At 45.0% G+C, this 15060-nt stretch overlaps 1 protein-coding gene across 1 annotated transcript in view; it reads left to right on the top strand.

The window, feature by feature from the left end:
• tet3 (tet methylcytosine dioxygenase 3) overlaps positions 1–12174 on the top strand; it is a 35333-nt gene extending 23159 nt beyond the window's left edge. Inside the window, 7 exon segments of the mRNA XM_030103880.1 lie at positions 1328–1421; positions 3009–3217; positions 3815–3965; positions 4264–4353; positions 4618–4755; positions 4883–5237; positions 5380–12174. Coding sequence (XP_029959740.1) covers positions 1328–1421; positions 3009–3217; positions 3815–3965; positions 4264–4353; positions 4618–4755; positions 4883–5237; positions 5380–7154 — 2812 coding nt within the window. The 3' untranslated portion in view covers positions 7155–12174.
• Positions 12175–15060: the final 2886 nt, after the last annotated feature.

The following is a 15060-nucleotide window of genomic DNA, read 5'->3' as shown; positions in this document are numbered from 1 at the left end:
TCTGGAAGCATGTGTTTAATCACCGCCGCCAGATTTGTTCAAAGGAAATTAACATTTGGGCTTTTCCCCTTTGTTTTGAGGCAGTCTGGGTGGATAAACAGCGTGCAGTTCAGCTGACACGCTGCCGGTCAACACGCAGCTGTCGTCTTTGTCCCCAGTTCAAGTACAACTTTTAAGAGAACATGTGAGACCGTGAAGAACTGCTGTCAGCTTTTGTCTGCCCCAGTTTGTATTTTTGAGGTTAGCTGTGCCCCCCCCCCCCCCCCCCCCCCCCCCCCCCCTTCGGGTGCTGACACGCTGAAAAACACTGCGGCTTGTTTGAATGCAGGACGTTCGACTGTCAGCTTGAAAGTGTTAAAGTCAGACAGCAGAACTGGAAATCACTCAAGCAAAAAACATCAAGGAGCAGAGGCAGAGGTGGAAGAAGTACATGCGAAATTCACTCAGGACAGACCTGAGTGCTGCACAGCCTGCATTTACATTTCTGTACATGATGCTTGCAAAACAAATGCTTTGCTGGATACAGAGCTCGTTCCCATGTAAACGGGGGAAAACGTAACTTTTCTGAAATGCTGCTACTTTGCATGCACACCATGTTTGCACATGTGCAGTAGATGAACAATGCCTTCCTTGACTCCCAGTCTGTATCCCCCTGGTCCTGGTCCTGGTCCTGGTCCATATTCTCCTGGACTCGGTAGCACATGACAGCCTCCAAAATAACAATCCAGCTTGATCGCCTGTCCGTGCGAATGTCTGTGTTCTCCGTTGTTAATGTTAACAGTGTGAGAAAGAGCTGAAAGCAGCTTAAAGCTCGACCTTCATGTGGCCCCATGAAAGAACATAATTGCGCTCTCCCTGCCTGAGGTGGAAGGAAAAGGTTAAAAGTGGAAATATTTTTTCGTGAATGTGTTGCTGGAGTGGATCTGCTGTTTTTATCAGTGCTGTCTGGTTCACTGTCAGCCATGAGGCTACAGGTTCATAAATATTACATCTGACAGCATCTTTTCTCTTTGGTAAAGGTTTTTAGTCTGCACCATCTAGCTACATCAGAGTCTTAAATGAAATACAGTGATTAACATACGAAAGAATACAATGTTGTATGCATGAAGAAAGTGCACCCAGTATATATGGTCAGTGGTATAAGTTGCAGTAAAAACTCTAAAAACAGAGAAAGTCTTGATTTTTCTAGTAAAAACATGCAATGCTGCATTTCAAACTGAACGTAATAGAGTTTGAATATCATGCTTACTTATGTGTGATCATGAAGTATTTTATTACTTTCTCTTTCTGTATACACATTGAATGAACAACCTCTTCCTCTGTGTAGGTACGGAGAGAAAGGCGACGCCATCCGGATTGAGAAGGTCGTGTACACAGGCAAGGAGGGAAAGAGCTCACATGGATGTCCGATTGCTAAGTGGGTAAGTGGTGTTCACCGCATGGCTAATGTTTTAGAGGCTTTCAAACCAACTGCATATGGATGAGCTTGCAGATGTGGTACGTTTCTCTTTTTTTTTTTGGCTGCGAGTTAATTGAAACTTAATTGAAACCCTCCTCAGTCAGTGTCTGTCTGAAAGTGAAAGCGTGACAAAATGTGGAAGAGTTGTTGTTTGTGTGTCTTTGCCCACCTGACAACTGTCACAGGCAGATTTACGTCATGTGTGTGTTTGTGTCCTTGTTTTTACTCCATCTGTGGGGTCTCAGACTTGTGCAGTCGCTGCTTTTGTTGGCAAGAATGTATTTTTGTTTAACCAATGTGGTTTCGGGGCTGAGGTTGTAATTAGCTCTGGCTTTAAATGATCAAGTACAAGGTTAAAGTAAAAGGCTGGAGATGGCATTTCAAGGGTTGCCAGTGTGTGTGTGTGTGTGTGTGTGTGTGTGTGTGTGTGTAATGAGGAGTCCTGGGGAGCCACACAGGGGAGTTTGTCATCCACACTGAGCAGATCAGTAGGAGGTCTCACTCTGTAACAACTGCCAGACCTCCTGTCCTGTGACAGTCCTGACACATCCTGCTAATGACTTTATGGATTCAAAACAACCGTCCTGCTGAGGGAGGGGTCTGTGGACGGGGGTTCCCAGTGCAGACAGGGACAGGGACAGGGACAGGGGGCAGTGTAGACAGCAGACTGGCATAATCCGCTAAAATATATACATAGAATACAGTATCCCGCCTATGCTGTGCTTATTGTCAGGAAACTATTACATGCACACTGTTTGTCTGTGGAACTTTATTTACAACTCACCCAGATTGTCTTGATCAGGAGTGTCAAACACATCTTAGTTCAGCGGCCGCATATAGCCCAGTTTCATCTTGTGTGGCCTAACCGGCGTAAAACTGCCATAATAGCCTGCAATGTTTTTCTTTGTTGAGGCGCAGAGTATAGTATAAGTGATGAAAATGCCTTTATTTTCACTAAAAACAAACAACTACTATGGAAAATGACTACAATCTCAACATGAAGCCAATTTTAACAAAACCTTCTATTTGAAACTACAGTTAAAAAAACTTCACCTGCAGCTGTTGCATTATGGATGTTTTTACAAACTCACCCCGTTGGCGTGGCTTTTAGCAGGTAACTAGCTGTCATGGCGATATCTCAGCGTGGTAGGAAATGTTTCTATTTTTAAATCAGTGCTTTATTTGAATTATTTTTCTAATTTGCTTGGTGGATTGTTCGGCCAATTTGGAGCCTCTTGCAGGCCGGTTTTGGATCACGGGCCTTATGTTTAAGATCCCCATTCTTGATCAATTAACTACATCATGAGAATCGATTTGCCTTTGTTCAATAATGCGGATCATGCTACTATTAAATCCTACATGATTGCATAATACAGTGTAACTACTAAGCATGCACACAAAATGCCTCTCTGTGTCAGACATCTGCTGGACAAAGGTGGTAACTGCAGAACTCTGCAGCATGCAGTCTTTAGTAGTAGGTCACTCTGTGGTGAACTCAATTTGAATTGCAAATAAAAGCTAAGGTCACCTGGATCTTTTTTCCCATCAGGTGATCCGTCGAGGCAGCGAAAAAGAGAAGCTGCTGTGTCTGGTGCGTCACCGCGCAGGCCACCACTGTGCCAACGCCGTCATCATCATCCTCATTATGGCCTGGGAAGGTGTCCCCAGGCCCCTGGCTGACAAGCTGTATCGCGAGCTCAGTAACACCCTCCCCAAATATGGCAACCCCACCAGCCGGCGCTGTGGCCTCAATGATGAGTGAGTAGCTGACGGGGAGTTTCTGACACAGATTTTCTGTGGATATGCGAACGGTACACTGCACCGCATGGACGCCTGCTGTTTTAGTCAAGAGACGAGATATATTTGAAGCACTTATCTCAAGCCGTCCGTCTGAAGAAGGCTACAAGTGGGCTAAAAATGGCTGAGCAAGACAGGGTCACATGCCTTTCTATATGTGAGTGACGGACACACAGGAGGAGATGTAAAGCTCAACTTTCCGACGGCCAGTTTTCCACTCGAGAAGGAAAAAAGTGCTACATTCACATTCCAGATGTGTGCACACTTTTCACATGGAAACCACTCACGTAATTACCCTCGGATGAATATTAAAACTGTGCTTTTGGTGGTGGTTTGGATAAAAAAGAACCTGGAAAAAGACCCTCTGAACGCTCACTGTACAAAAGTAGAGCTCACTGACCTAGTTTACATGAATTACACATTGATATATTTCAAATATTAAGATGTATAAAGCACATTTTAAGATGATAAGCTTTGAATTGAATAGCTAAGACTTTTCTGTGCACAAGCCGTCCACTTTGGAATGACTCTGGGTTTGCTCACTGTCTCCCCCTGCAGTCGTACTTGTGCCTGTCAAGGCAAGGACCCTGAAAGTTGTGGTGCTTCCTTCTCCTTTGGCTGCTCCTGGAGTATGTACTTCAACGGCTGCAAGTACGCCCGAAGCAAAATGCCGCGCAAGTTCAGACTGCAAGGAGATCACCCTGAAGAGGTACTGATCATGTGCTGGATATGCCTGATGCTGCACGATGTGAAACACGCCAGTTTGTGGTAGTGGTGACTCAGTTAGTAGAGCAGGCTGCCTTCCAATCCCAATATTAGGGTTAAATCCTCCATTACATTAAAGCATCCTTTGGAAACTGAACCCCATGGTACATCCATTTTTGTCCGTGAATGTGACTCCAGAAGCTTTAAAATGTCCAACATGACTGAAAGTTCATTTGCCAGTCCATTAAAAAATAAACTAGCTCTTGTTTCTAATTTGCGATTCATATTTTTTTGCTTTCCAGGAGGATAAACTCAGGGATAACTTCCAGAATCTGGCAACTGAGGTTGCTCCGTTGTACAAGCGACTGGCTCCACAGGCCTACAGCAACCAGGTTTGTTATGTGTACACAGTAGTAACTTTATCCCACTGGTTTTATTTGCCTTCCTTAAATCACACACAGGGAGTAGCATTAAACGTCTTACAGCTAAGACCACAGATGTCATCTCACCATGAGGAATTGTTTGGTAGCACACATTGAAACGGATAATAGTGGACTCACATGGATCCACTGAACTCAGCGCTTCAACAGTGTTATATATGACATGCATGAAGAGCAAATCAAGGTTCTTACAGTTTTCTCTGTCCTCTACTTCAGTGTCAGTCGGAGTTCAAAGCTCCTGAGTGCAGACTGGGCTTGAAGGAAGGCCGTCCATTTTCTGGAGTCACCGCATGCATGGACTTCTGTGCTCATGCTCATAAGGACCAGCACAACCTCTACAATGGTTGCACAGTGGTAAGAACACTTCTTTTTATGTTCAGTGCATTTTTTTTTTTTTGGTCAGAGAAATACAAGATATGTTGATGCTTTAGATAAGTAGAGTAATTTCCATTCAACCTCCTCCTCCCTCCCCCTCTGTTAGGTGTGTACTTTAACTAAAGAGGACAACCGCACGGTGGGTGAGATCCCTGAGGATGAGCAGCTCCATGTGTTGCCACTTTACACCGTATCCCTGTCCGATGAGTTTGGCAATGAGGAGGCTCAGCGGCAGAAGATAAAGACAGGAGCCATTCAAGTGCTTCAGGCTTTCCGCCGTGAGGTACGCAAGCTGCCCGAACCGGCCAAGTCCTGCCGACAGCGCCGACTGGAGGCCAAGAAGGCCGCCTCCGAGAAGAAGAAAAATAAACTCATGCAGCAGTCAGGGGAGACGCCAGAGAAAACGGAGGTCAAGATGGAGGTCTGCGTCACCAATTCCCCTCAACTCCAAGGCAATAAAGGTCAGTTAATGTTTGGTGTTTTTGTGTCGCTCGGTCCTGATGTTGGAAAAAAACAGAAAAGATTTGAAAAATCTATTGTGTTGAAAAAGATATGTGCTTAAGTTCTGTTTGTAATCACCTTTTCTTTTTTTCAAACTACCAGCAATTGTAAAACAAGAAGTGAAGCCCAACATCAAGAAAGAGCCCTTCAATGGATCGCTGGATGGATACCCCGTGCAGGCAGCAGACCCGCTGAATAACATGTACCCACAACCTGCCTACTATGCAAGGGGAGGCCTCCCCCCAACTGGCCAGCCCTCTGCACCCGACGCGGTCAATGGTTACCATCCCAGTCTGCCTGCAATGCCCTATGGCTACTACAACTACCCACCCAATGCACTTTTCCCCCCAAAACTGAGGACCTATGAAGGTCGAAATGCCTCTTTGGCCAAACCAGGAGGCAGAGCTGTCCAGGTCGATACAAAGCCTGACATTCAGAGTCTTCAGGCCAAACTGGCTCAGTCATGTCCCAGCCATCCAGAGCAAACCCACCAACCAAACCACAGCGCTTACAGCCAGCCGGCGGATTACAGCCAGTCCCGTCCTTCATCTGTCTCCTCTGAGTCCTCCAACAGAGGAACACCTCTGATCAAGCAGGAACCAATGGATGTGCCAGTCTATGAAGGTGCTTTGCCGAACCAGCCTGGTGCTACTACAGTGAGAACCCTACCCCAGCCTGCAGCCTGGCCTGGGCACAGGCCAAACGGAAGCATTACCCCCACCTCCTGGGATGCGCATCTAAACCGTAAACAAAGTAATGAAGCCCCCTCAGTGACACCTGACAAGCAGCAGTTTCACCAGCACCCTCAGCAGCGGCAGCAGCCCTCTCCTTACCCCCAGCAATGGACGTCCCACCCCGGTTCAAACACCCCACTGGCTTCCCCTGCCCCGTCGCCATCGGTCCAGGTACCTCTTTCTCCGTCTCCGTCCCCTCACCTAGGCACAGCACTTCAGGCTAACATGCACCAGGGTTCACCGCGTCCTCCCACCCCACGGCCAAGTACCCCTCACTCACGCTCAGTGACTCCGCAGCCAGGCACCCTTGGTCCAGGCACCCCAAGGCACTGGGTCAGTCCTGCTCCTAGCCCGCAACCAAATCCATGGGCCATGGGCCCTGCAGCGTATAGCCCTGGTTTGAAGCACAGCAATCCTGCAGGAGCCTACCCAGACAAGATGTGGTCCAAGACAGGGGAGAGTCGGTGTTCAACCCCACTCGGACTCCAAGAAAAAGCTTGGAAGTCTTGTGGAGGATCAGTGGCGGGCAGCACCCCTTCCCCGGCCCCTGAGGGCCGCCTCTTCCCCGATGCCCTGCAGCAGTCAGGCCAGGCGTGCTATGACCCCAGCCGAGCTGAGAGTGACATTGAGAGCACCACACATGACGAGGACGAGGTGTGGTCCGACAGCGAGCACAACTTTTTGGATCCCCACATCGGTGGCGTGGCGGTAGCACCGGCCCACGGCTCCATTCTGATCGAATGTGCCCGTCGGGAGCTGCATGCTACTACTCCACTGAAAAAGCCGGATCGCTCCCATCCCACACGCATCTCCCTGGTCTTCTACCAGCACAAGAACCTCAACCAGCCCATGCATGGCCTGGCTCTATGGGAGGCCAAGATGAAGCTGCTGGCAGAGCGGGCGCTGCAGAGGCAGCAGGAAGCAGCTCTCCTCGGCCTCTCCCAGGAAGACATCAAGACACTCGGGAAGAAACGCAAGTGGGGGGCTACGGTGGCAGGTGCTAGTCCAGGACCTGGACAATCTAAAGACAAGAAGGAGGGGCCAGTGACGCGGTTTTCCCCCTCGTTCTACACCACCTCTATGGTTACTGTGTCTCCCTATGCCTTCACCCGCCTCACTGGGCCCTACAGCCACTTTGTCTGAGGCCAGACGGACACAAGCAGACTGATTACTACAGAGTGACGTGGCAGAGGGCTGGAGAGGGCAAAGAGCAGGATGAATGTCACTCAGCCGTCCCGCAGTATGGCATCTCTCCATCCTGCTCCCTCCACAGTCCATCTGGAGGAGGGGACATTTTTATTGTTTTTTACCTCATGTCAGGCAGTGGTTTGGGCTTCAGACACACTGCCTGTGGTGCTCTTCCTCTCTCTTCCCTGGAGAGGAACTCCATTGCTTTTTCTTGTTTATAGAATTTTAATGATTCTAATTATTGCTATTATTATCAATATTATTATGATTGCTATGGTTACTGTCAATGTTGTTATTACAGGTATTATTATAATGAAGACAAGTTTTTTTTTATTATTGCTGTTTTCATTAATGTTATTATTAATGAGGTGATTGTTTTGGGTTATATATTTTTTTAAATCAATCAGTCTGACTGCCTCAGACAGTTGCTTTTTCCATGTTTGGAAATTGTGTGCCCTTCTTTTTTCTTTTTGTTTTTTTTGTTTTTTAATTTCTTTTAGTTCTTCTCAATCTTAAAGCTGTACTCTGAGGAGGAGCCATCATCTGTTTGAAAGGACAGCAAATCAATATGATTGCTATCAGGAATCAAATGACAAGAAAAAAAAAATCAACTTTATTAGTGGCAATCAGCAAAAATTGTAACTTTTAGCTAATCTCTGGAGATTCACTGAGAAATGAGGATGATTTGTGTAAAAGCCATCAAAACCAGCTATCCTTGTAGTCGTATGTGAAAATTGACAGTTGTATTGCACTAAAACAATCGACCCTAACTTTTTTTTTAATGTTTCTAAGTGAAAAATGCTTTCAAATTAAAACCTGGATGATGACAGAGTATGCGGGAGCAACGACCCAGCTCTCAGCAAATAGCCAGTTTTAACATAATGCAAAAAGTTAAACAAATGAACGACAAGATATAACTGCAATAGCTTGCTGGCCTTTCCATCGGACGATGCGCTCCTCTTCTGTACCCCTCTAGCTTTTGACTGGTGCTCAGCTTCCGGCTCTGATCGATTTTCATTCCACAACTCTTCATGGCATTCGGTGCTGTATTTAGGTGCTCTAACTCAAATTTGGCTCACATAGTATTTGCAAATCAATATTTTTTGCTTTGTCTAAGGTGGGGGACCCGAGCAATTTGTCCTTTTGATTATTCTGGGACATAGAAAACATGTCGTGCAAAAGGAGTCATCTTACAGAGACTTTCCTTTGCTCAGCATGTTTGATTTTTTCCCCTTTCTTCTGAGGTTTTGCTATCTGGAACTCCACTGTCACTAAGGCAAGTGATACTGTTTGCAAATGCCATTTTTTAACCCACATGTGCTCGACCACGCTGTATCTTCCTATCACATTCAAGTGGGGGTGAGCACTTCCCAGTGTAAACTGCAGAGGGCAGCAGTTGACTGCTCTTTCAAACAAACCTACAGGCGCTTGAGATCCATTGAGAAGCCGGGGGAAGCTTAGCTTTGCTGCTTTAGCCAAACAGGGCCAGCAGAGAGCGCTCTCACACCCTGTTTGGACTCCCTGAAGCAGCTCGAAGTGAAGTTTGTCCCAAATTGGCACAAAATGTGAATCTTGGGTCGGAGCAGACTGAAAGTTTTGAGACAGAAGTGCTTTTGGTGCTCCCACACACAAACACACACACCCACAAACACACACATACACACACTCTGGTGCTCTCCTATTACACTTGATTGTACTGTGAGGGGCCCAGTCCTTCCTCTGCATGGTGCTGTCATCTCGCAGCAGAGCGCGGGGCGTCCTTCTGCAGGCACCACAGCGCCGGCTGCGATCGCAGCCAAGTCACGGCCGGTTCGTCACGAGTCGTTTTCAGAGTTAACGGTGGCATAAAGTGGTTTTGTCTCAAACAAAGTGCACTGTACGGGGCAGGAGAGAGCACAGCCGTCCCACATGTCTCGGTAACCCGTGCTTTTCCCAGAGGAAGCAGCACTGAGAGATGAAGGGGGAACCTTAGAGAGATACGCTGTAGCTTCCAGGAGTCGGCGCACGGGCATCAAATCGACGAATCTCTCGCTTTGTATGCGTGCGCGAGTGTCTGTAAACAGCACCGATGCATGGCCGTATGAACGAGAAGAACCAAAGAGAGAGGCTACTTGATGGCCTGCCCGAAGTGTCACCCGGCGTTTCCCTTTCTTCTCCCCGTTCATATGTTTACTGGAAACATGCGTCCGAGAGGAAAAGGAGTGATTGACAGAAGTGGATGCGCGCCGACTCCCAGCTGCTACAAGTGGTTGTTTGGGTCAAAGCCCCGGGTCATCTGTGAAAGACCCTTTTACCTCCGGGGAGGGTCTCCAGCGCTCTACCTCATGCTGTAGAGACACTGGTCACAATCACAACTTGCTACTGAGGGCAGAGAATCATGCATGTCCTTTTGTGTGCTCTAGATCTCCACACTCATTTTAACCGGCTTTTATTATTATTGTTTTTCTTCTTTTTTTACTCTTATTTATTACTACATGATGATGATGATGATGATGATGATGATTGTCTTTGATGTTATGGTTTCTTTCATTTTTTTTTATATAGCTAATACAAATTGTACATAGAGAAGAAAAGATTTATAAAAGCACTTTTAATCTTGATTTTAATGACAAAAAGAAAGAGCCGATTATTGACAACTTGAAGCTTAGTTTTGTTTTTTGATTTTTTTTTTTTTTTTGGGGGGGGGTTATTTTTCAATTTTCTCAAGAGAGAGATAAAAATGTAAATATTAAACTATTTAGGTAAGATTATTTAACTGGTGAGGAAAGTAACTAAACCATGGATGACATGGGGGTATTTTGAATTCCCTGACAGCCCTTAATAACAACAGTGAAAACAACACTCGGTCCCACTGTGCTGCACGTCAACGTGTGCTCGGTAACACTGCTGTTCTTGCTTTCTTAAGTACTGTACCCCCGTCACTCTCTGAGGAGGAAATCACGTGTCCAGTTATGTAACATGAAACCACACTCAGCTCGCTCACTGACGGCAGTTCTCGGTTCAGAAATGTCCAAAAAGTAGAACAATTGAATTTCATGGTCAAGTAGATCATTTTCAACACTCCCCCTTTGACTCTCATCCCAAATATTACAGTTATCAAATTTATATTCAAGCCTGAAAAATACCAAAATTCTAACTTAGTAGCTGAGAAGGCAATATGTAAAGTGTGTTGTTTTAAATGTTGGTAATCTGCTTCTCGCCTACTTTCCCAGAGCTAGATGAGAAGATCATGCAAACGGGTGCAAAATCTCCTGCTTATTTAATCTTTTTCAGCTCATTATAGAGGTTCACGGCTGATGTTTATTCCTCCAAGTAAACAGTAAAGATTACAAGAACAAATTCTCCACCACACGAAGTGCTCCAAAATATCTTTTTTCTTTTTCTTTTTTTTTGCGCTCGCAATCTTAAGTGGTGCGAATCTTCTCTTCAAGGTCTGGGAAGAAGGCAGACAGGTGTATTACCCACGCATTGAAATATTTTATGTATTAAACAGGTTACTCTTGAGAAGTTTACCACAGATGTTGTGTGAAACGGTACCTGAGAGGGGATGTCTAGGAAACGATTCGTAGCTGCAGAGCTGGTCCGAGGTGAATCAGTGGGTGATGTTCTAGTGAGTGATAGCCCAGCAATCTTTGTCAGTTGTGTTAGACTATCAGGTAAGATACTGCCTCCCTGCTTGTTTAGATGTATCATTATTATCCGCTCTAGCTTTTATAATAGTTACATATGCAGAAAAATACACGTTGCCCCGATGAACGACCCGAAGATGTTTAGTTTATAATGACAGATAATTCTATGATGGGAGCTGTGAGGAATGCAGCCACAACAGGGCCCGCTTTACTCTTCTCAGTAGATTGCATATGACCTACAGTACACACACACACTTGCCTAAGAAAAGGTGCTGAATATACTATGTACATGATATCTTATTACCTTTGTAAAATTCTCACGAGTTTGGTGGATGTTCCTCAGACGAGGCTCCGCCCCCCCGAGCGTGTGGCGCGTGTGCGAGTCAGCTGGTGCTATGGCGCTACACATTATAGTTCACTGTGTAAACAAACAAAAAAAAAAACTAAGAAAAAAAAATGTGAGGGATAAATGATTACCACAAATATTTTTCTGAGCTCTTCGAATGTCAGGAGACGTAAACTTTTGACGAAAGCGGCTTCGCGGGATGGGAAGCTGCCCTGGTGCTGACTTTACTGAAAGTCTTTTGTTACAAAAACGCTACAAATTTGCATCTCTGCTCGATGTCAGGAGGGCACTTACGGAAACATCCCGCCACATTCTCCGACAACAGTTCATTCCACATTGTGCTCCAATTCATTTAGGATGAGACATAGAATCATATTAAATGAAGACTGTTATCTGGGTTTTCACACTGGGTACAGCGACAGTACCGGAGGCTATTAAAGATTTCATTTGTTGTACATGTTCATGTTAATTGAATGCTAAGATATTTGAACAATATCAGATTTGTGTACCCCCCCCCCCCCCCCACCCCCACCTCTTCCTCACGTGAGTCATGCACTTCCTTTACCCCCCCCAAACACCACCACCACGCTTTCCTTGTATATTTTGACTTTTTTTAACACAAAAATATAGATATACATATGCATCTCACTCTGTCTGGCCCTCTTTTAAAAAATATATAAATATCTAATTTAATTAAAATCCTCCAAATTTGTGATAGAGACTTGGATCCTGGCCCGTACAAACAAACAGGAAAAAGAAAAAGAAAAAAAAAAAAAAAAGAAAAACAACAAAAACGGTGAAAAAAAGAAATAAAAAGACAGAAAATGAACCCACACAACTGGCAGCTACATTCCTTTTTAATTTTTAGGATTGTTCTTGGTTCTTTATTTTTCATGTCAAGGATGCAGTATGTAAAAACAAAAAAAAAAAGTGTTTTTGTTCAGTCTCTCTCTCTCTTTGTAGCTGTATGGTGTATTATGTGAATACATAGTGTATGTGGATAAAAAAAAAAAAAACCCACAATATTGTTTTATGTTGAGCGATAAATAAAAACATTGAAGTGCAACTTACTTGGTCAAGTGTTTTAATTTTTCCTGTCATGCTGTAATTGATTTTGATTTTAATTAGAGAGGTGTGATGGTGGAAAGGCAAACGCTTCGGAGCGCTGGAAGCTCAATTCGAATGATTGAAGTCACCACTTTGACGAGTAACCTCCGGTTGAATTCATCAGGCGGATCTAATTAGAGGCAGGCCAAGAACACCCAGCGGAGGTGCTGCCCAATTACTGTAAGTGCTGAGTGTACATTACATTTCCACCCACTTCTGTGGCACTCGTCTGAAGAAACTGTACGAACGCAACAGAGAGAACGAGGCAGAGACAGAAAGTTCAATCCATTTGCTTATTTCTGTTCTCTGATAAACCTCCTCTGTGATCTAATAGCCTTCCTTTCATCCAGAACCGAGGTCGGCTGATCTGCGAAAACCCTTCTCTTCTCTGAGTTTTATGGCCAGGTGAATATTTTCTTAAGTGCTCTCAAATTGCACCTACGCATGTCAGGCGAACATGAAGGCTCGCTGCTGAGTGAAGTCCATCTAGTGTCCCGATGGAGGTTTTGAAAAGTGTGATGAAAAGGGAGATCAAGGACCTTTCCTCATTTGCATTTGAGTGTATGAGTTCTGTGCATCCATTTTCTATGAACTACTTCAACCATGTTAATGCTGCATTGATTTGAAAGGTGTCCCAGCTGATAATAGACAGAAAGCATTTTATAGCCATCTATTTATCACACTAATGAAAAGACACACACACACACACACACACACACACACACACACACACACACACACACACACACACACACAGACACAGACACACACCAGCCAGTGAAGGCCTGTATTTTTTCATTTATTTATTCTTTTTGGTTTTTTTTTTACTATTTTCTTTTCATTTCATGAAAATACTGACATTGGTGATTGGAGACAGCGGGTAGGTGACATATTGGATGAAAGTGCATGTGCTGGAGTGCTGGAGCAGGTACATGTCTGGATGTATTGGAAATATGAGCCTGAATTTAAATGGAAACTGAAAGTTTGAATGTTAACAAAGGAAAAAGTGGATTCAGTGAAAATAAGGACCACAAAGCGCAGCACATCGATTACGATCATCTCAGGGCTTTAGAGCATTGGCCTGACCTCTACACAGTGGAAATAATTATTTCCCTCGGAAATGGTAAATGAATGTCACTTACAGCATATATAGTCCTTTTGCGCTGTTTTAGTCGTCCCCAAAACACTCCACACAGGCAACACGCTTTCAGTCTTTCATACACACACTCCTATACCAGCTGGATCCATCTAATAATAATAATAATAATAATAATGAGAATAATAATAATAATAATAATAATAATAATAATGATAATCTGGGATTAAGAACCTCCCCGAGACACTTCAACATGGAAAAAAAAGCCAATATAGTCATTTCTGAAGAGGTATGGCTACAGTGAAATCCATATCCACAAAATGTGTCACTACTGTGATCTTTTTCCTGGAAGAGTCTGATTAGATTTTCTTTATTGACCCAGAAATCAAGACGGAGCGGTTCACAGGAGCCTTACTGGAGGGAGTGTGGAGCAGATTCTGTAGACTTCTCACATGTGTTTTGATCCTGCCCAAGTATGAAAACTTTCTGCAAGGAGGTGCAGACATTAATCTCACACAGCCTGCGCTGCGTATCGCACTGGGACTTCTCAAAAAGCAATAACCAAATGTTGGCTGCAGCAGGATCCACCCGCCCTGAAGCTGCTTCAACACATCAAATATGAAGTCCATTTACAAGATGGAGATTCTGATTTTCACCCTGCCGATTCAACAAGAGGAAAAAGATAAATATTACTGGAAAGTCTGCAAAGTACAGCATGTTTGTAACACCTTCTGGGCTTTTGGTGTAGCATCAGTCCTGGAGCACGTCCAGCAGGGCTGCAGAGGTCATCCGTGGTCTTCATGGACGACGTCCTCGTGTGCAGTCATGATGGCAACACGACAGCCGACCGCATGCTGTGAGAGGACCCAAAGGCAGAGACCCCTTTAGATGTTGACAGCGGCGATCCGTCAAGGCAAGAGGCGACTTTTACTGGCGGTGTAATTTCCAGCAGAAGCATCAGGCCAGATTCAGTGAAAACGGAGTTGGTGATGGGAATGTGAGCACGGTGATGAGTTTTCTGGATATGGTCAACCAACTGATAAGCGCGGGGGGTGCTGGGATTGACCTGGGACCTGTGAGGTTTGGAAATCTCCTTCTTGGCATGCCCTTGGTGTTGGCTTGAAACTGATCTGGAGCCACTGCTGAATCCCTCAGGGTCCTGTTCCACATGCGGCGGATGCGATATTCCCGTGGGACTGAACCAGAGAGCTCCCGTCAAGCGCAACGTGAGAAAGAATCTCACACACATAGCTGAGCAGTGTGTGTGTGTGTGTGTGTGTGTGTTCTTGTATTTCTATCCTTGTTGGGGCCAAATGTCCCCACAAGGATAGCAAAACGTGGAACGACGTGCCTTGTGGGGACCTTTTTCCGGTCCTAAGTAGGAGAAACAGTGTTTTCTTGACCATGTTGTTGTTACTGAAAAAAGTAAAAGTTCAAAAACATTTCTTTAGGGTTAGGCTTTGTTGTGGTGTGGGTTAGGGTTAGGGTAAGGGTCAGGGTTAGGGGCTAGACATGAATGGGAGTCAATGGACGGTCCCCACAAGGATAGAAATACAAGACTGTGTGTGTGTGTGTGTGTGTGTGTGTGTGTGTGTGTGTGTGTGTGTGAAGCAGATGTATCAGTCAGAGAACCTCAACTGAAGGCACATCGAACTCAACGTGTGTTCTCTCTAGTGGGGAAGA

The sequence above is a fragment of the Salarias fasciatus genome, chromosome 12, assembly GCF_902148845.1.
Source record: "Salarias fasciatus chromosome 12, fSalaFa1.1, whole genome shotgun sequence".
Classification (NCBI taxonomy): Eukaryota; Metazoa; Chordata; class Actinopteri; order Blenniiformes; family Blenniidae; genus Salarias; species Salarias fasciatus.
Note: the sequence above shows the minus strand (reverse complement) of the source record. Positions and strands in the feature narration are given on the sequence as shown.